General features: G+C 32.4%; 1 protein-coding gene across 1 annotated transcript; it reads right to left on the reverse strand.

Moving 5' to 3' along the window:
* Positions 1 to 16,077: 16,077 nt before the first annotated feature.
* LOC132932833 (uncharacterized) lies at positions 16,078 to 17,205 on the reverse strand. The gene has a single exon (XM_060999186.1). It carries the CDS (start codon positions 17,203 to 17,205, stop codon positions 16,078 to 16,080), a length of 1,128 nt encoding a protein of 375 aa, XP_060855169.1.
* Positions 17,206 to 17,615: the final 410 nt, after the last annotated feature.

Genomic DNA, 17,615 nt, shown 5'->3' on the forward strand with positions numbered 1-17,615 from the left:
GCAATAAATACGAATTAAAATAGAAATATAATGCGCTTAACCGTTTTCTTACCTATATTATTTATTTATTTTCTCGATTTTTTTTAGTTGACTAACGTTTTTATAGTCGTTAATTAACTGTTCATTCTTAGTTATTTCTACTACATATGTAACATCTGATATTTGTATCTGTATGCAAATTTTGACCCTTTATTTTCTATCTTTACTTATACTTTTTCCCCTACTATTTGTAATCTGATTTGTTTTTTGCGTGAATCATAATGTTTTTTATTTTTTTGAAACTTTTCCTCCAGTAATTTTGGTAACTCGTCTCCTATGTTATTGTGACATAATGTCCCCACGTTAGATCAGTTATCGGTGAAACTAATTCTGCAAATTGAGGGATAAATTTTCTAAAAAAATTGCACAAACCTAAGAAACTCCGTGTTTGTTTTATTGTTTTGGGAGTTGGACAATTTTTTATTGCAGCCAGACCTTCGGGATTCGGTTTAATTCTGTCCTGATTTACTATTTGCCCGAGTATCTTAAGTTCGAAATATCCGAATTTACACTTGGTAGTTTTTAAGCAAACACGTAGTGCATGTGCACCGCAATCGCCGCCAGACGGTACTTCCTCGATTTTGTTTAAGTATGACGTATCTAATAAAATATTTTCCCTCAGTGTGTGGTTAATATTGTCGGCAAAAAAAAATCCCATTCCATTATTATTAATTTTGTCGGTAGTTCCATTATTATTTAATTTTAATTTGTTTATGTTAGTGGTTTCATTATTATTTAATATTGACTGGTTTATGTCATAAATAGATATTGTTATGCACGTATTTCGAAATATGAACCTCAGCATACTAGAGATAACGGGCCATTCTTTTCCGTCTTGTCCTACGCATGTTTTAGGTAATGCTACTCTTTTAATTTGTTGTTCTAAGCAAAATGTTCTCAGGTTTTGTAATGTGGCGAATATATTAACGTATGTTGGTTTTTCGTAATAGTGGTTTTTTATAATTAAATATAATATCCATTGTTTTTCTGTTTTAATGAATGCGATTTCCCTTACTCTTTTTCTTTGTAAAATCAAATTATCGATATTGTTAAATTTTTTACGAAACTGTAAAGCGATACCATGGTTTATCGTTAGGCATTCGCTGACCCAGTGAGCGATTGCGTCACTTGACCGATCGCTGAACGAATCGCCAGTTATTTCCTCGTATCTATGGTTAAAATGTTGTGAATTATTATCAAGCAATAAAAATTGTTGATATTCGTTTAATATTTCGTGGGAAAAGTTTTGTATTTCGGTTCCCTGTATATCGTTTTTTATTTCACGAGTTTCTATTGGTAATTTTACTTCTTGATCATCGTATCTGAATAATACAATATTGTCTTTTAAATCCATGGCTGTTTGTGTTTTTTTCAAAAAATCTAAACCTAATAAGATTGGGGAGCATAAACCATCTACTACCACTGCCTGATGGTGTATTATGAGCGATGCTATTTGTATTTTAATTATCGTTGAGCCTATAATGTTTAATTTTGAATTATTGGCTGTTTTCATATCTATATCGTTAATTGGCTTAATATTATCAAGTAATGTCATTTTTTTATCTATAACTGTCACGCTGGCTCCTGTATCTAACAGTAGTAATGTCGGCTCGTCATTAATTTTTCCTAATATTTCAATTTTATGTTTTATTTGTTCGTTTATTTTGTAGCAACTATATATTACATGATTTATTTCATTAGTTATACTATTGTAATTCCTGATTTTTGGAAATATACCCTTCACAGGCCCAGGTGCCTGCAGGACTTTTAGTTTTTTTTGGTTGTAACAATTTCTCTTAATATGTCCCACCTTGCCACATCCATAACACGTTGGTATCGGCCTTGGAGGGTTCCAATGTTGATAGTTTTGATACTGATTTTGTTGTTGTGTAAATGTATTTGGTATATTTTGACTAATTTGATTGTATGTAAATCTAGAGTTTTGTTGGTTTGGATTAAAATACGGTGAAATATATTGATTTGGAAATTGTTGATCATAAACTTCGCTATTATTGTTATTAGCTCCATTGGTATAATTTGGTATATGATTTTGTACCGGTTTTTCCCTTATATCTGTGGTTAATTGTTGAATGTGTTTTTTTAGAATATTTATCTCTTCATTTAATTTATCTACAGTTGAATTTTGTTTTTCATCTGTTTTTCTAACCAGTTTTGCTAATTCGTATCTTTTTAAATTTGCTGTTATTTTTGTTATGTTTGTGTTGTCTAAAATATTTATTTTATTGTATATTTCATCTGGTAAACCCGCCAATATTTTCTCGCAAATTTCTTCCTCTATCATGTTTGGATTAATTTTATAGCAAAGTTCCATCATATTTATTATAAATTCATTTAAAGTTTCGTTTTTCATTAACTTTCTTTGGTTTAATTGTATTCTAAGTAATTTATCATTCCCAATATTAGTAAATTTCTCCTTTATTTGTTTTTTAGTCCGTCCCCAGTTTATGTTTGGTGTTTTGGTTTTTATTAATTTAAAAAATTTTGATGCCGAGTCTTTTAAATATAATGGTAACAATGTAATTTTTTCTGTTTCACCCCAGTTATTTATTATTGCAGCTAAGTCAAAATTTTCTATAAAAGAATCAACATCCTCTCCCATTTTTCCCGAAAAAGTTTGTGGTTGATGGATCATTATTTTAAATTCCATTATTTATTTACCACTATTAATAAAAAAAAGACTCGTTCTAAATAGATTAACTATGGTTAACTTGCCTAACCTATTTTTTGTGTATGTTTAAATCTTAAACAATTCGTTATATTCTAACATATATACTAATATATTGTTACCTTAATACTTAAAATCTATGCTTAATATTATCACTCAAAACTCGTTATTTCAAACTTTTCTGGTTTATAATTAAATTTATTTATTTCACATTCGTTTATCTCTCTTAAAACTTAAAATTCCTATTAAAACCTATTGTCAGTATTAATCACTTACACTTTCTTTATTCAAAACTGTATTTCACTTAAAATAATTTTTTTCTTTTCAAAATTCAATTGTCTCTCTTAAAACTTAAAATTCCTCTTAAAACCTATAGTCAGTATTAATTACTTAAATTTTTACTAAAGAAAAAAAAATATTTTTTAAACTTCTTAAAATTATAAATTTATTAAAACTGAAACAAAATCCTAGGAACCAAATATAACTGTAATTATTACAGGCTTCGGCGCCTCCACCAATATGTAACGTGGTCGGGGGAACGACCAGTTAAATATAAGATATCCAGGGAGAATCGTAGGATCCTATAGATATAAATACCGTAGCCAGGGGCAGTGGCGTCATTTCAGTTTTTAATAGAGGGGGGCAAAGGCTTAGACCGGCCCAAATGAGTAAAAAAAAATTGCTCGCTTCGCTCGTAAGATAATATCTACTTACATTTTATCCAATTACCATTCTCACAAATTTTTTTTTTCTCTAATTAATACAACCTTTTCTCCTAGGTAACAACATAATTTGAAAATATAAGGAACCAGATATTTTACAGAAACATTGTTGTATACCTATACCAATTAAAACTCAGTAAACTATTTTGAAAATTTTTATTAATTAATATAAATATTATTAGTTTATTAAAGGATATCTTCTTTTTTTCATTTTTGAAAATGTATCGACTGCATCGTCTAAATTAATTTTACTTGATACATCACTTTCCACTGCAATGACCAGTAAATCACTCAGTCGTTCATTTCCCATTGTTAGCCGTAAATGGGTTTTAACTAATTTTAGAGAAGAAAAAAATCGTTCATTGGAAGCAGTAGTAACAGGCAGAGTCATAAGAATATTTATAATTTTAAGAGTTTCTTGAAAAGCATTTGGAAGTTGATTTAAAATTTTGGAAATAGAATAAAGGTCATGAATTCCATCATCTCGGTCTTTGTTTGCATGATTTATTAAATTTTTTGCAGATGGAAATTCACTTTGAAGATTTTCATAATTAATTTTAAAATGTCTATAATGGTCAATAAAGGTAACTAAATGGGGACTTTTTAAATTAAAATAATCAATACTTGAGGATAAGAAAATGTTACAAACAAGAATGATTTCATTACTAGAATTGTTGAAGCGATGGTTTAGTTCATTCAAAAATCTAAAACAAAGAATAATAAAAAATATATACTCACCAATTAATGCAGATAAATGTAATAGTTAGATAAGTTTGTTTTTCATTTAAATGATATTAATGATTAGTATAAATAATATGTACATATTGATTTAAATTTTACCTGTCAATTGCAGTAAAAAAAATAATTTTTATATCACTCAATGGCAAGTTATTTTCAGTAGTTGTATTGCTGTTATTTTCAAATCTTGTCCTTTGTCCTATTGTAGATTGAACAAAAAAATCATTAAGATTTCTATTTAATCTCACTGGTCTTCGATTTCTTGAACTATTTTTATCAACTATATCATTTTTTTCAGCGACTAAATTTGCACTGTTATTAATTTTTTCCCAAAATGTATCGTTACGCATTTTTTTAATATTCTGCTTTGTATTTTGTAATAAATTAACAGCTGAAGATTGTATAATACTGGAACTTTGAAGTTCTACTGAAGCACAGTGAATGGTTTGTAATAAAATCTCCATAGCATGAGAAGTTTTTATAAATGAAATATTTGACATTTCATTTAATATACCAATAGCTCGTGCAGTTTGTTCTCCCTGATGAAGCTTAAGCGTTTACAATGCACGACTGTCGCAACTCGCAAGTTAACTGAAGTCTGAGATCATTGACAAATCAGAGTGCCAATCGGTTGTTGTTTTTAGAATTTGTATTAATTTTAGATTTTAGAAATAAAACTATACGGGATTATGACATTAACTATTATTATTCACTATTATTGTTGTGCATACAATATTATGTTTTTTTCCTTCACAAAACACACACACACACACACACACTAACACACATACATGCACGTGCCCGCATGTGTCTAAATATAAATATACAATATAGGTATAAGGTATTCCAACTATCAATTATTAATTAAAAATGTATCTTTGTGACAATAATTTCTTAGTACACGATAAAATATTTTCTGAAAATATTATAAAAATAGGCACGTTTTTGAGGTAATAAGATATAATAATGATTAAACGGCAACAACCCGTCACAGGCCCATCGGTCTGCTTTTAAAATCAGACAGGGGCAAATGCCCACCTTGCCCCCCCCCCCCCCCAAATGACGCCACTGGCCAGGGGCAGATATGTAGATATCAGGATCTTAAATATATTTAAATTACTAGGATTCCTTTTCAGTTATAATTATGTTTTATTGTCTACTAAACACTTACAAATATTAATACTCACAAATATATCAACTATGTTCTATTATACTATGTAACTGTATCGTAGTCATACGGAGTCCGGTAATCGTAATGTGTATTGAGGTCTAAGGTGCACACCGAACTAACTTACTAATACATTGTGTGTGTTGGCCATGGGCCTTACAATTATTTATTTATTAATTTATTAATTAATTCACGGAATAAAAAATTCCTTATTTAGTACAGTACATAACAATAATTCAGTAAAATAAGATAGCTAACATATACAAGGGGTGATGGCCTAAAAAATACAGCAGAATTACAGGCACAGTAAATATATACTAAAATAATTAGGACACAAGTAAAATTACATACAACAAATGTACAAAAATAACAGAATATTAAGGTAAACTGAGAAAGGAGGGGTCCTCGTTAGCCAACTGCATCATGCGGTCAATTGGTTTGTTTTTACCGTAATTGGTACAGTGGAGAGGTACAGCAAAAGGAACTTGAGACCTTGTGGCCCGATGAGGAACTTTAAAGTTTACTTGGACGAGCAGTGAAGGGGCGTTTAAGGAACCATCGATTAATTTTTTTAAAAAGGCCAGATTAGCTTTAACGCGCCTATCTGCTAAAGATGTAAGGCCAAGTGCGCGCAATACTGGAGTATAGTCATGAGGAGGATGGACAATTTTTAGCATGTAAGCTGCAGACGACAGAAAGCGCCTTTGTACTCGCTCTAAGTGGCAAGAATCAGTTACCACAAACGGGTTCCAGAGCACAGACGCATACTCTAGCATGCTTCGGACTAAAGAGCAGTAGACAGTCTTGAGAGATCCAGACAGCTTGAACTCATTCATGGTGCGCATTACGAAGCCAAGCGATTTGAGGGCTCGGCAGCAGATGGAGTCAATGTGAGGGCGGAAGTTCAGATCAGCAGTGAAAAGAACGCCCAAGTCGCTATTGCTTGCAACTCTATCAATCACTGAACCATTGATAGTGTAAGAATAATCGAATACCAATCGACGCCTGGTGAAGGACATAGCTTTGCATTTATTAGTATTAAATTGGAGGCCAAGAGTGCTAAACCATAAGCTAATGGAATCTAACTCGTTCTGAAGGGCGAGACAGTCAGCTTCAGATTCGATTTTTCGGAAAAGTTTCAGGTCGTCAGCGAACATAAGGAATCTACACTTAGGAACAGCCTTCGTAATTCCATTTATAAATAACGAAAAAAGCAGGGGAGACAAGTGACCACCTTGGGGAACACCAGATGGAACAGGGACGACAGCAGATTTTGATCCAAGCACTTTGACCCACTGGACACGATCGGACAGGTATGATTTAAACCAGGACAAAATAGGTTCGCCAAAACCGGACTTATATAGGATGTCAATGAGGATAGCGTGGTCGACACGGTCAAATGCTTTCACAAAATCAGTGTAAACCACGTCTACCTGGGAGCGATTTTCAAATGCCTCAAGGACAAAATTATTAAACACAATTAGGTTCGAAGTGGAAGAACGTCCGGGTCGGAAACCATATTGTTCGTCGACTAGTACAGAGTCAACCGAGGGCTGAATGGATTGCAGTACTAAGTGTTCGAAAAGCTTGGCAATATGACTTAGAATCGAGATGGGTCGATAATTCGTGACGTTAGATTTGTCGCCAGATTTGAACACAGGGGTGACTGAGCTGATTTTAAGCATTGATGGAAAAATTCCATCATCCATTGAACGCCTGAAGAGTAACCATAAAGGAAAACAGAGGACAGATCTGATGTTATACAAAAAGGTTCCAGATAGACCATCAGGGCCAACGGAGTGTACATTTTTTAGAGCAGCTAACCCGTTTTCGACATCATCGACACTGAAGATGCAGTCAGAAGGTAAAGTATGCTGCGCAAATGGAATAACAGGTAGGCTACTTGCTGGGGAAGGCACATAGACTGAGTTAAAGTAGGATGAGAAAAGACTGGAGATGGATTCAGGACCAGTGGCAGTTAGATCATTGAGGTGAACAGAGTTGGGAATACCATTGCTAGATCTACGCTTACGTACAAAGTCCCAGAATAAACGAGGATTAACTTAAAGCTTGTTTTCGGTGTTATCCAGAAATGTTTTATAGCACTTTTTATAATAATACTTATACTGAGCGCGCAGGTTAGAGAACTTGTTATAGTCAGCAGGGTTACGTGATGCTTTGTATTTAGCGTGCATTTCTTTCTTGGCAAAAACAATGTTTTTTAGATTTTTAGAGAACCAGGATGGAAATTTAGAAGGTTTGAAAACAACTAAAGGTACAAAACTTGTGACACAGTAATGCAATGCATCGTACAATGCACACGTAGCAGAATCAATATCGGTTGTTGCTAAGGTTTCTAACCAGTTAAACGATGATAAGAAGGCACTAATACGAGGATAACAGGCTTTACGAAAATTATAATATTTATGACATCTATCAATAGATGGTAAGTCATCTACAAAAGTAAGCATAAAAACTAAGGCTGGGTGGTAAGGATCACAAGGAACCACCCCAGTAACGGATTTCTCTATATTGAACCGAGAATCATTTGAAAAAACTAGATCAAGGAAATTGTCATTGGAGTTGGGTATGTGATTTAGCTGGAAAAAATTATTATATGCGAAAACGTCAGGAACGCAGTGGATTGCAGGGCCAGAGGAAGAATAAATTAAGCCGAAATCGTCATTAGACCAGGATAGGTCAGGAAGGTTAAAATCACCAGAGAAAATAAATACGGAGCCAGGATTGGCGTCGATAATATATTGAGCAGCAGACATAAAGGATTCATATACCGGGATAGGGCTACTAGGAGGAATGTATACGGAACAAACAATATAAGCAGTATTATTTACATAAAATTTAACGAATAAATATTCAACATTGTTTATGAGTGCAGGTAACAAGTTATGGACCACATCGTTACGAATGGCAACGAGAACTCCTCCTCCTCTACTAAAACTACTGGATTGACTACTATCACACCTAAATACAACATAGTTGTGTAAACCTAATTCCGTGTTTTGGAAGCTATTAGTAAGCCACGTTTCAGTTAAACAAATGAAAATATAATTAAACACAGCAACATTACATTTAAAAAGACAAAGTTTGGTTCTTAGACCTCTACAGTTTTGATAGTAGCCCATGGGTAGCTTCACTCCTTGGCTGATAAGTTTTTCGGGGTGTTTCACAACACCAGATCTGGAAGTGGGTGGAGCGTACGCCACACTAAGAGGAGGACAGGTAGACGAACATGAAGATATCAGTTTTTTGGAGTGGCGTCTTGAATCATCTCAGGAGCAAGACGACCCCAAAAACGTTTGACCATTACACCATCGGGCCAGAATACAGGATCGAGGACAATATCCAGCTTATCCGCAGGCAGACGAATATGGAACAAAGAGTATGATGGATGCCTTGTAACCATTTTGCTGATGGTCACGTCTAGGTAACCATTGAACAACTCAGATTCTAGCAGGGCAGTTGTAACACTTGGATCAAGCCTTGAGACAAAAATATCAACATGCACAGGCACTGATGACAGCTTAGAAGATGAGTTCTTTACAGAACCAACAATGAATTTTGATTTTACAGACGAAGATTGACTGGCAGTCAATTGATTTGTGGGTTGAGTAGAACGATTACCCCGTAACCGAGTTCGGGTGTACATCAACTGGCAGTTTAAAGAGTTGAGCATTTGATTTGGGAGTTTGGGCATTAGGTGCCGCATTGAGGTGGTTGAGCTTATCATGTAGCTTAGCGTTACTAAGAGCCACTGATTTGAGCTCCACAACCACGGATTGGAGAATATTAGCAATATTAATTGAGTTTCCATGCGAAGGCGATACAGGATCAGAAGAAGAATCTTTTAAAAACTTAGACAAGTCGTCACTTAGCTTCAGACCAGCGGGCAGAGTCTGCGCCACTATATAGTCAACGAGCATGCTTTTAGTCCATTTGTTTAACTCGGAAGAAAGAAGATCATTGTTTTGAGTCATTATGTGTTTTCGACTAACTGGTGAAAACGTGCGGATAAATAAAGGACAAATAAAGCGCCTTAGCAAAAATAAATAGGCCAAATAATATGCACCCGGCGTAGACAACAAAGATAGGCGGCGACCTTGGCACGTGCTGGATTCGAATTACGAGATAGCCTCCACGGGTCGACGCTGCTTATCGATGTCGATAAGAATTCAACCGTAATTAGGTGATAGTATAAAGTTATAATAAATTATTACCTTTCAATGATGCGCACACGTTAATTAACAAATGATTGAAAGTAAAAAATTTAGAATAAATAGTAATCAGACTGACTCAAAAACGACACCAGTCGAAGCACGCACTTTTCCGGATTTAGTGAACTAAAAAACGCAAAAAACGGGTAACTAGTTTCGAAGGAAACTTAAAACAGGCACAGAGCGTTATTTGTATTGTCGACGGCAAGAACAGTTTTTTGTGTGTGTTTTAATATTAATGTATCGGTCAGCAGTTAATCGTACATACGGTAGAGTTCGTATTATATACATAGGTGTCATGTAACATATTTATATTTATAATTGTTACAGTACGTTTTCGTATGATCAGTAATTGTTGATGGCTATCTTAACGGACAGCCGCACGTATCAATATATATATTATATCACGCAGACGTGTGACGTATGTGTGCTGGCATGCGGGTACCGACTACCGGGACACCGCCACACCGGGTACGATTTCACCATAGAACAATATTGAAGCGAAACTCGATCAGCTGATTCGGCTTACGTTTACCTATGATCTGAAGTCTGAACCTAGGAAACAAGCCCGTAAACCAACATGATGTTAGATCCTTGTTCACCCTTATTCAGAAAATAGATTTACCGATTTAAGTATTATAAATATAGAAAGAGAATCATCTAACCAAATTGATAATTAACAAATTTTAAACAAGTTTGCCGAGAAGGAAAGAAGAATGCAATTATAATGAAACTAATTATTAAATCATGTATAATATTTTAATTTGTAATATATATATATATATATATTATGACTGTATAAAACTCTTAGATTTTTTATAATAATTCAAAAAAATTATTTGTTATAGTTTTGAATTGTATCAGCATCATAGATAAAATTGTGTATAGGTAATAGTGGGCGGACAACAAATCTCCCAATATTTTTCTTATTAAATCTTTTGGGCTCAAGCCCTATGCATTTTAGGACCCTATTTACGTCCATGCAGTATCTGCACAATAAGAAAAGCACGCACGCTACACTGCACTTACTTCGCGAATTATTATTGCTGTATACTATCTGTACATAAAACACGCAATTCGTTAAACAACTATTATTTTACTAACTATTCACGACTTTATTATAAAGACTTAACTACTGGGCCCATAACCTGTTGAAGTACACTTATATACAGAATATAAGGGTAAATAATAATAAGATCGGATATATATAATATAATAATAAGTATTGATTGCACCGGGGACGGAACAATAGTTAGCCCGTACGGCCCGATCGCTAATTACTTCGCGCGCTGTACTCACACACCGACCGACCTGTGTATAGATGTGTATGTGTGTGTAGCGACTCAAAGGAAGTGGACGGGGTCGCCGAGCAAGACCAGAGAGTGCTAGTGTGTGGGTGGGTGTGTAAATGTGTGTATAATGTGATGTGTGTGCTTAAAGAATATTGGACGGGTACCTAACTCAAATTAAGTAAATGATAAACAGTTGTTGTTGAGTTTCTGTATAATTCACAAATTTAATAATTTTGATAATACACAATATTAAATGGCCCTGCTGGCCCAACAGAATAAAAACAATAATAATATAATTAATAATGTGTACCTAACTCACAACTTAGTCGGTGCACTGCTGGCCAGCTGCTATCACCCGTGCTTGTATAATAATTTGATAATAGACAACAACAATAATAAGTTAACACGAAATATTTTTTTACTCATTTGGGCCGGTCTAAGCCTTTGCCCCCCTCTATTAAAAACTGAAATGACGCCACTGCCCCTGGCTACGGTATTTATATCTATAGGATCCTACGATTCTCCCTGGATATCTTATATTTAACTGGTCGTTCCCCCGACCACGTTACATATTGGTGGAGGCGCCGAAGCCTGTAATAATTACAGTTATATTTGGTTCCTAGGATTTTGTTTCAGTTTTAATAAATTTATAATTTTAAGAAGTTTAAAAAATATTTTTTTTTCTTTAGTAAAAATTTAAGTAATTAATACTGACTATAGGTTTTAAGAGGAATTTTAAGTTTTAAGAGAGACAATTGAATTTTGAAAAGAAAAAAATTATTTTAAGTGAAATACAGTTTTGAATAAAGAAAGTGTAAGTGATTAATACTGACAATAGGTTTTAATAGGAATTTTAAGTTTTAAGAGAGATAAACGAATGTGAAATAAATAAATTTAATTATAAACCAGAAAAGTTTGAAATAACGAGTTTTGAGTGATAATATTAAGCATAGATTTTAAGTATTAAGGTAACAATATATTAGTATATATGTTAGAATATAACGAATTGTTTAAGATTTAAACATACACAAAAAATAGGTTAGGCAAGTTAACCATAGTTAATCTATTTAGAACGAGTCTTTTTTTTATTAATAGTGGTAAATAAATAATGGAATTTAAAATAATGATCCATCAACCACAAACTTTTTCGGGAAAAATGGGAGAGGATGTTGATTCTTTTATAGAAAATTTTGACTTAGCTGCAATAATAAATAACTGGGGTGAAACAGAAAAAATTACATTGTTACCATTATATTTAAAAGACTCGGCATCAAAATTTTTTAAATTAATAAAAACCAAAACACCAAACATAAACTGGGGACGGACTAAAAAACAAATAAAGGAGAAATTTACTAATATTGGGAATGATAAATTACTTAGAATACAATTAAACCAAAGAAAGTTAATGAAAAACGAAACTTTAAATGAATTTATAATAAATATGATGGAACTTTGCTATAAAATTAATCCAAACATGATAGAGGAAGAAATTTGCGAGAAAATATTGGCGGGTTTACCAGATGAAATATACAATAAAATAAATATTTTAGACAACACAAACATAACAAAAATAACAGCAAATTTAAAAAGATACGAATTAGCAAAACTGGTTAGAAAAACAGATGAAAAACAAAATTCAACTGTAGATAAATTAAATGAAGAGATAAATATTCTAAAAAAACACATTCAACAATTAACCACAGATATAAGGGAAAAACCGGTACAAAATCATATACCAAATTATACCAATGGAGCTAATAACAATAATAGCGAAGTTTATGATCAACAATTTCCAAATCAATATATTTCACCGTATTTTAATCCAAACCAACAAAACTCTAGATTTACATACAATCAAATTAGTCAAAATATACCAAATACATTTACACAACAACAAAATCAGTATCAAAACTATCAACATTGGAACCCTCCAAGGCCGATACCAACGTGTTATGGATGTGGCAAGGTGGGACATATTAAGAGAAATTGTTACAACCAAAAAAAACTAAAAGTCCTGCAGGCACCTGGGCCTGTGAAGGGTATATTTCCAAAAATCAGGAATTACAATAGTATAACTAATGAAATAAATCATGTAATATATAGTTGCTACAAAATAAACGAACAAATAAAACATAAAATTGAAATATTAGGAAAAATTAATGACGAGCCGACATTACTACTGTTAGATACAGGAGCCAGCGTGACAGTTATAGATAAAAAAATGACATTACTTGATAATATTAAGCCAATTAACGATATAGATATGAAAACAGCCAATAATTCAAAATTAAACATTATAGGCTCAACGATAATTAAAATACAAATAGCATCGCTCATAATACACCATCAGGCAGTGGTAGTAGATGGTTTATGCTCCCCAATCTTATTAGGTTTAGATTTTTTGAAAAAAACACAAACAGCCATGGATTTAAAAGACAATATTGTATTATTCAGATACGATGATCAAGAAGTAAAATTACCAATAGAAACTCGTGAAATAAAAAACGATATACAGGGAACCGAAATACAAAACTTTTCCCACGAAATATTAAACGAATATCAACAATTTTTATTGCTTGATAATAATTCACAACATTTTAACCATAGATACGAGGAAATAACTGGCGATTCGTTCAGCGATCGGTCAAGTGACGCAATCGCTCACTGGGTCAGCGAATGCCTAACGATAAACCATGGTATCGCTTTACAGTTTCGTAAAAAATTTAACAATATCGATAATTTGATTTTACAAAGAAAAAGAGTAAGGGAAATCGCATTCATTAAAACAGAAAAACAATGGATATTATATTTAATTATAAAAAACCACTATTACGAAAAACCAACATACGTTAATATATTCGCCACATTACAAAACCTGAGAACATTTTGCTTAGAACAACAAATTAAAAGAGTAGCATTACCTAAAACATGCGTAGGACAAGACGGAAAAGAATGGCCCGTTATCTCTAGTATGCTGAGGTTCATATTTCGAAATACGTGCATAACAATATCTATTTATGACATAAACCAGTCAATATTAAATAATAATGAAACCACTAACATAAACAAATTAAAATTAAATAATAATGGAACTACCGACAAAATTAATAATAATGGAATGGGATTTTTTTTTGCCGACAATATTAACCACACACTGAGGGAAAATATTTTATTAGATACGTCATACTTAAACAAAATCGAGGAAGTACCGTCTGGCGGCGATTGCGGTGCACATGCACTACGTGTTTGCTTGAGAGAAGAAGGGCTAGAGGTATCCAAACTTTGATATAATATAACATTTTGTTAAATTTTCATTATAATAAAATAATTTATTTTACCATGCATTAAAAATATTTGTAAGTCTGAAGTCACATAAAAAAGCAAATCCATAAATCCGGATAAGAATTTGATTCAAATCCGGATTTGGATAGGTATCCGGATATTCGGATAATTCAGATATTCGGATTTCATGCCCATCCCTAATAGCTATAACTAATTACAGCCCATATGGGTAAACAATAATAATATAACAACACAAATACGATTTAAATTATGATCGCACTCATGACAATATTATAAAATAATAATAATATTTGAAATAGCTCGACGATTGGCGACGTGGTATATATCAACAGAAATACAGAATAATAAAAATATGCAATCGGCTATTAGAGCCGGCGCTAACAATCTAGATTCTATTATAAAATAAAAAAAACAGTATGATATCTGGCTATTCGAGCCAGATCACAATATTATATAAAAACAATATACTTTCATATTACAAGGCGATTCGCGCCTGCAATATAATATAGGTCGTGTCGACTGTGTGCGACGTACGAACGAACTGAACTCACTGCCGCACCGCGCCTCGACCTTGCTGGACAATGCCCGGTCGCGGCCTAATCTACATATTATATAATAATTAATAATCTTAATAATAACTGTGTGTGGTCGGTCCCCTCTGTGCAATATTCAATCTCCGAGTTGTAACATAGAAATCCCATTGATTCATGAAAGGTTGGGCTTTTGTACTCAATGATCACCCAGCGATGTCTCTGGCACGCTTAATGCCCAATCCCGGGAAGTTACTGCATGCGATATCGCAAAACAATGTTCTATGTTACGTCACATTGTAACTTCTTTACGCAATCAAATTAAGATTCACGGGACTACTCATTTTCATCGCATTTACTTCGCATAGAGTTCACATGCTAAGTGAATGTTCAGGAAAAATAGAAAAAAAAACTAGTTATGGTTTACTTCGCTCGGGAAGATTCGAACCTGGTACCCCTACACAACTAACCTATAATGGACCTACGCCTAACCTACTGGGACTCGCTACTAAGATATAAATTATCAGAAATGTAGTGTATTTATAGTATTTAGACTCGTGTTCGTGTAATCTAGACACGTTTTTAATTTTGTATAATAATTGAAAGGGGAACTTTTTAATTGACCCTTATGAACAATTGGAGTTCTATTCTCGATTAATTTGCAGACTTTGTTATTCTCTACAGTCTTGTTTATTATTTGAGTACAATATTCAAATGCATTTAATGTATGTACCTACTCAAATACGTATTCTAAATATACTTGAGAAGTACTTGGGCACAGTGTTAATTTTCAGGAGGTGATCTGTGGGAGGGGGGAGGGTTATACCCCCCCGGGATAGAATTTCTGAAATAAACACTGCTTGGGCACGGTAGGTACCTAGGTATTTAAATAGGTACTTTTTGAAAGTATCTATATATTTAAAATCAAATACCTAGGTATTTGTCTGACTTGGATATCTATAATGTTTTCGAAAACATCAATCAGTTTCATAATAATAAGAAATATGTAGGTAGGTAGCTTAAAAAGAAAATATATCTAGGTGCCTATAATTTAATTTAGTTTGAAAATGTTAGTTACAAGTTACAACTTACAACCTGATTAACTTTAGATATTTATGTAATTATAATTCATTTTTCATTTGGGCTATGGAATTTGTTAAAACAATTAGGTATAGTGTTCCAACATATAATAAAGTAATATGAATATTGAATACAATAATAACTTTTAAAATACATTTAATATTTATTCTTTACTTAATACAAGAAATGTTTGATTTTAACCAAATTCATAATACAATTAATAATTAAAATTCCTAATAAATATAAACAAATAAAATTGTTAAAATCTGGTACAATTAAAAAAAAAATTAAATATTTTCATGAATTAATGCTATAGCAATAAGTTTATCATTACTTATTGGTACTACAAAACACTTATGTAGTAAAACGTCCATGTTGATCAAAATTAAAACATTAGGGAAAACTTTGTTAATATAAAATATTTTAATAATATCTGAAGGTACAGGACTATGAAACATAGTACAGTGTTCATATTTAACTACTTCAATTTTAATTTGTCCACTTGTGTACTTAATTATTTTATTCACTTTAACTATATCGTGACTTTTTAATAAGAAAAATATATCTTTATTATTCTTAGAACTCACAACAAAGTTCTCTAGTACTAATTGTTCATATAATGTTTCAGTTAATGCATTATTTATGGATGAGTCATAATTTAATTCGTTTTTAAGAATAGGATAATGAAGAGACACATCATAAGGCTGACTATTAACTTTCTCCATAATACGGTTATATGTATCTTGAAGAGGGTGTTTGGAATTTTTACTAATTTTTTTTACAAATTGTAAGTAGTTTTCATATTTAAAAGCACTAAAAGCGTCCAGGGGGCCATGAATTAAAACAAAATCGGTCATGTGGAGTAAACCATGGACATTGTAACCAACATATTCGTTACCATAATAATTAGGATAATCACTAACGAATTGTTTTAATAAGTTTTTAGCCATATTGTTAAGGGTATAACAAGTTTCAGAAGAAAGTAAAATTCGAACTGCACAACTTAAAAGCATGAAGTGTTCATAAAGCGTTTTTTTTAATCGCCCTTTTAACACAATAGGTCCAGTATAAATTAAAAATGTTCTGAATTCTGTGGCCTTCCAAAATTCACACTCTTCTAATGTTCTAGGAAAGCGACTAAATTCACTTGGCAAAAATAATTTTAAGTTGATTAATTCATCAGATACAATTTCAGGATCAACTAAGTGAACAGTTTTTTTACCTTTTACCCAAAATGTAATTAATTTTTTCATTACACCTAAACATATATTATGCATGTATTCTAGAACTACAACTGAGGTAATGTTTACTGGCAAGTCTTCTAATGGACTGGAATCTTTATGATAATACTCATCTTGTTTATTCCGAAAAGACTGATCAGTCCTTAAAGGAGCATCCATGTCTAGATATGACATTCTATGGTTTATGTATGTACCCTCTACAATACACGAATTACACCCATGATACGCATTATGATTTTTTACATTTAATATAAAAGATTTAGCAGGTGCGTCACAAATGACTTGACTAATCTTAAACTTTAATATTTTTTCATTGATTTCAAGACCATTAGATATAATATCATTAATTTCACTAATAAATGGATTTAAAAATTCAAAACTTGATGATGGTTTTTTAAATTTGCCATGGTATAATCCTACTGGAATTACAGTTTTTAATAAATGAGGTACATTTACAAAAGACAATAGTATAGGCCAGAAACTTGATTTGGAACTAGACGAAAGTGGTACACCATCTATGTTGAAACTTAGTTGAACAGTAAAATTGTTTTCAAAATGGCTAATATGTGGAGTTAAAAATTTTA

The sequence above is a fragment of the Metopolophium dirhodum genome, chromosome 1 (assembly GCF_019925205.1).
Source record: "Metopolophium dirhodum isolate CAU chromosome 1, ASM1992520v1, whole genome shotgun sequence".
Lineage (NCBI taxonomy): Eukaryota > Metazoa > Arthropoda > Insecta > Hemiptera > Aphididae > Metopolophium > Metopolophium dirhodum.

Bases quoted from the DNA above. Each gene is read 5' to 3' on its own strand.
- LOC132932833 (XM_060999186.1), bottom strand. From the start codon at position 17,205: ATGTCATATCTAGACATGGATGCTCCTTTAAGGACTGATCAGTCTTTT.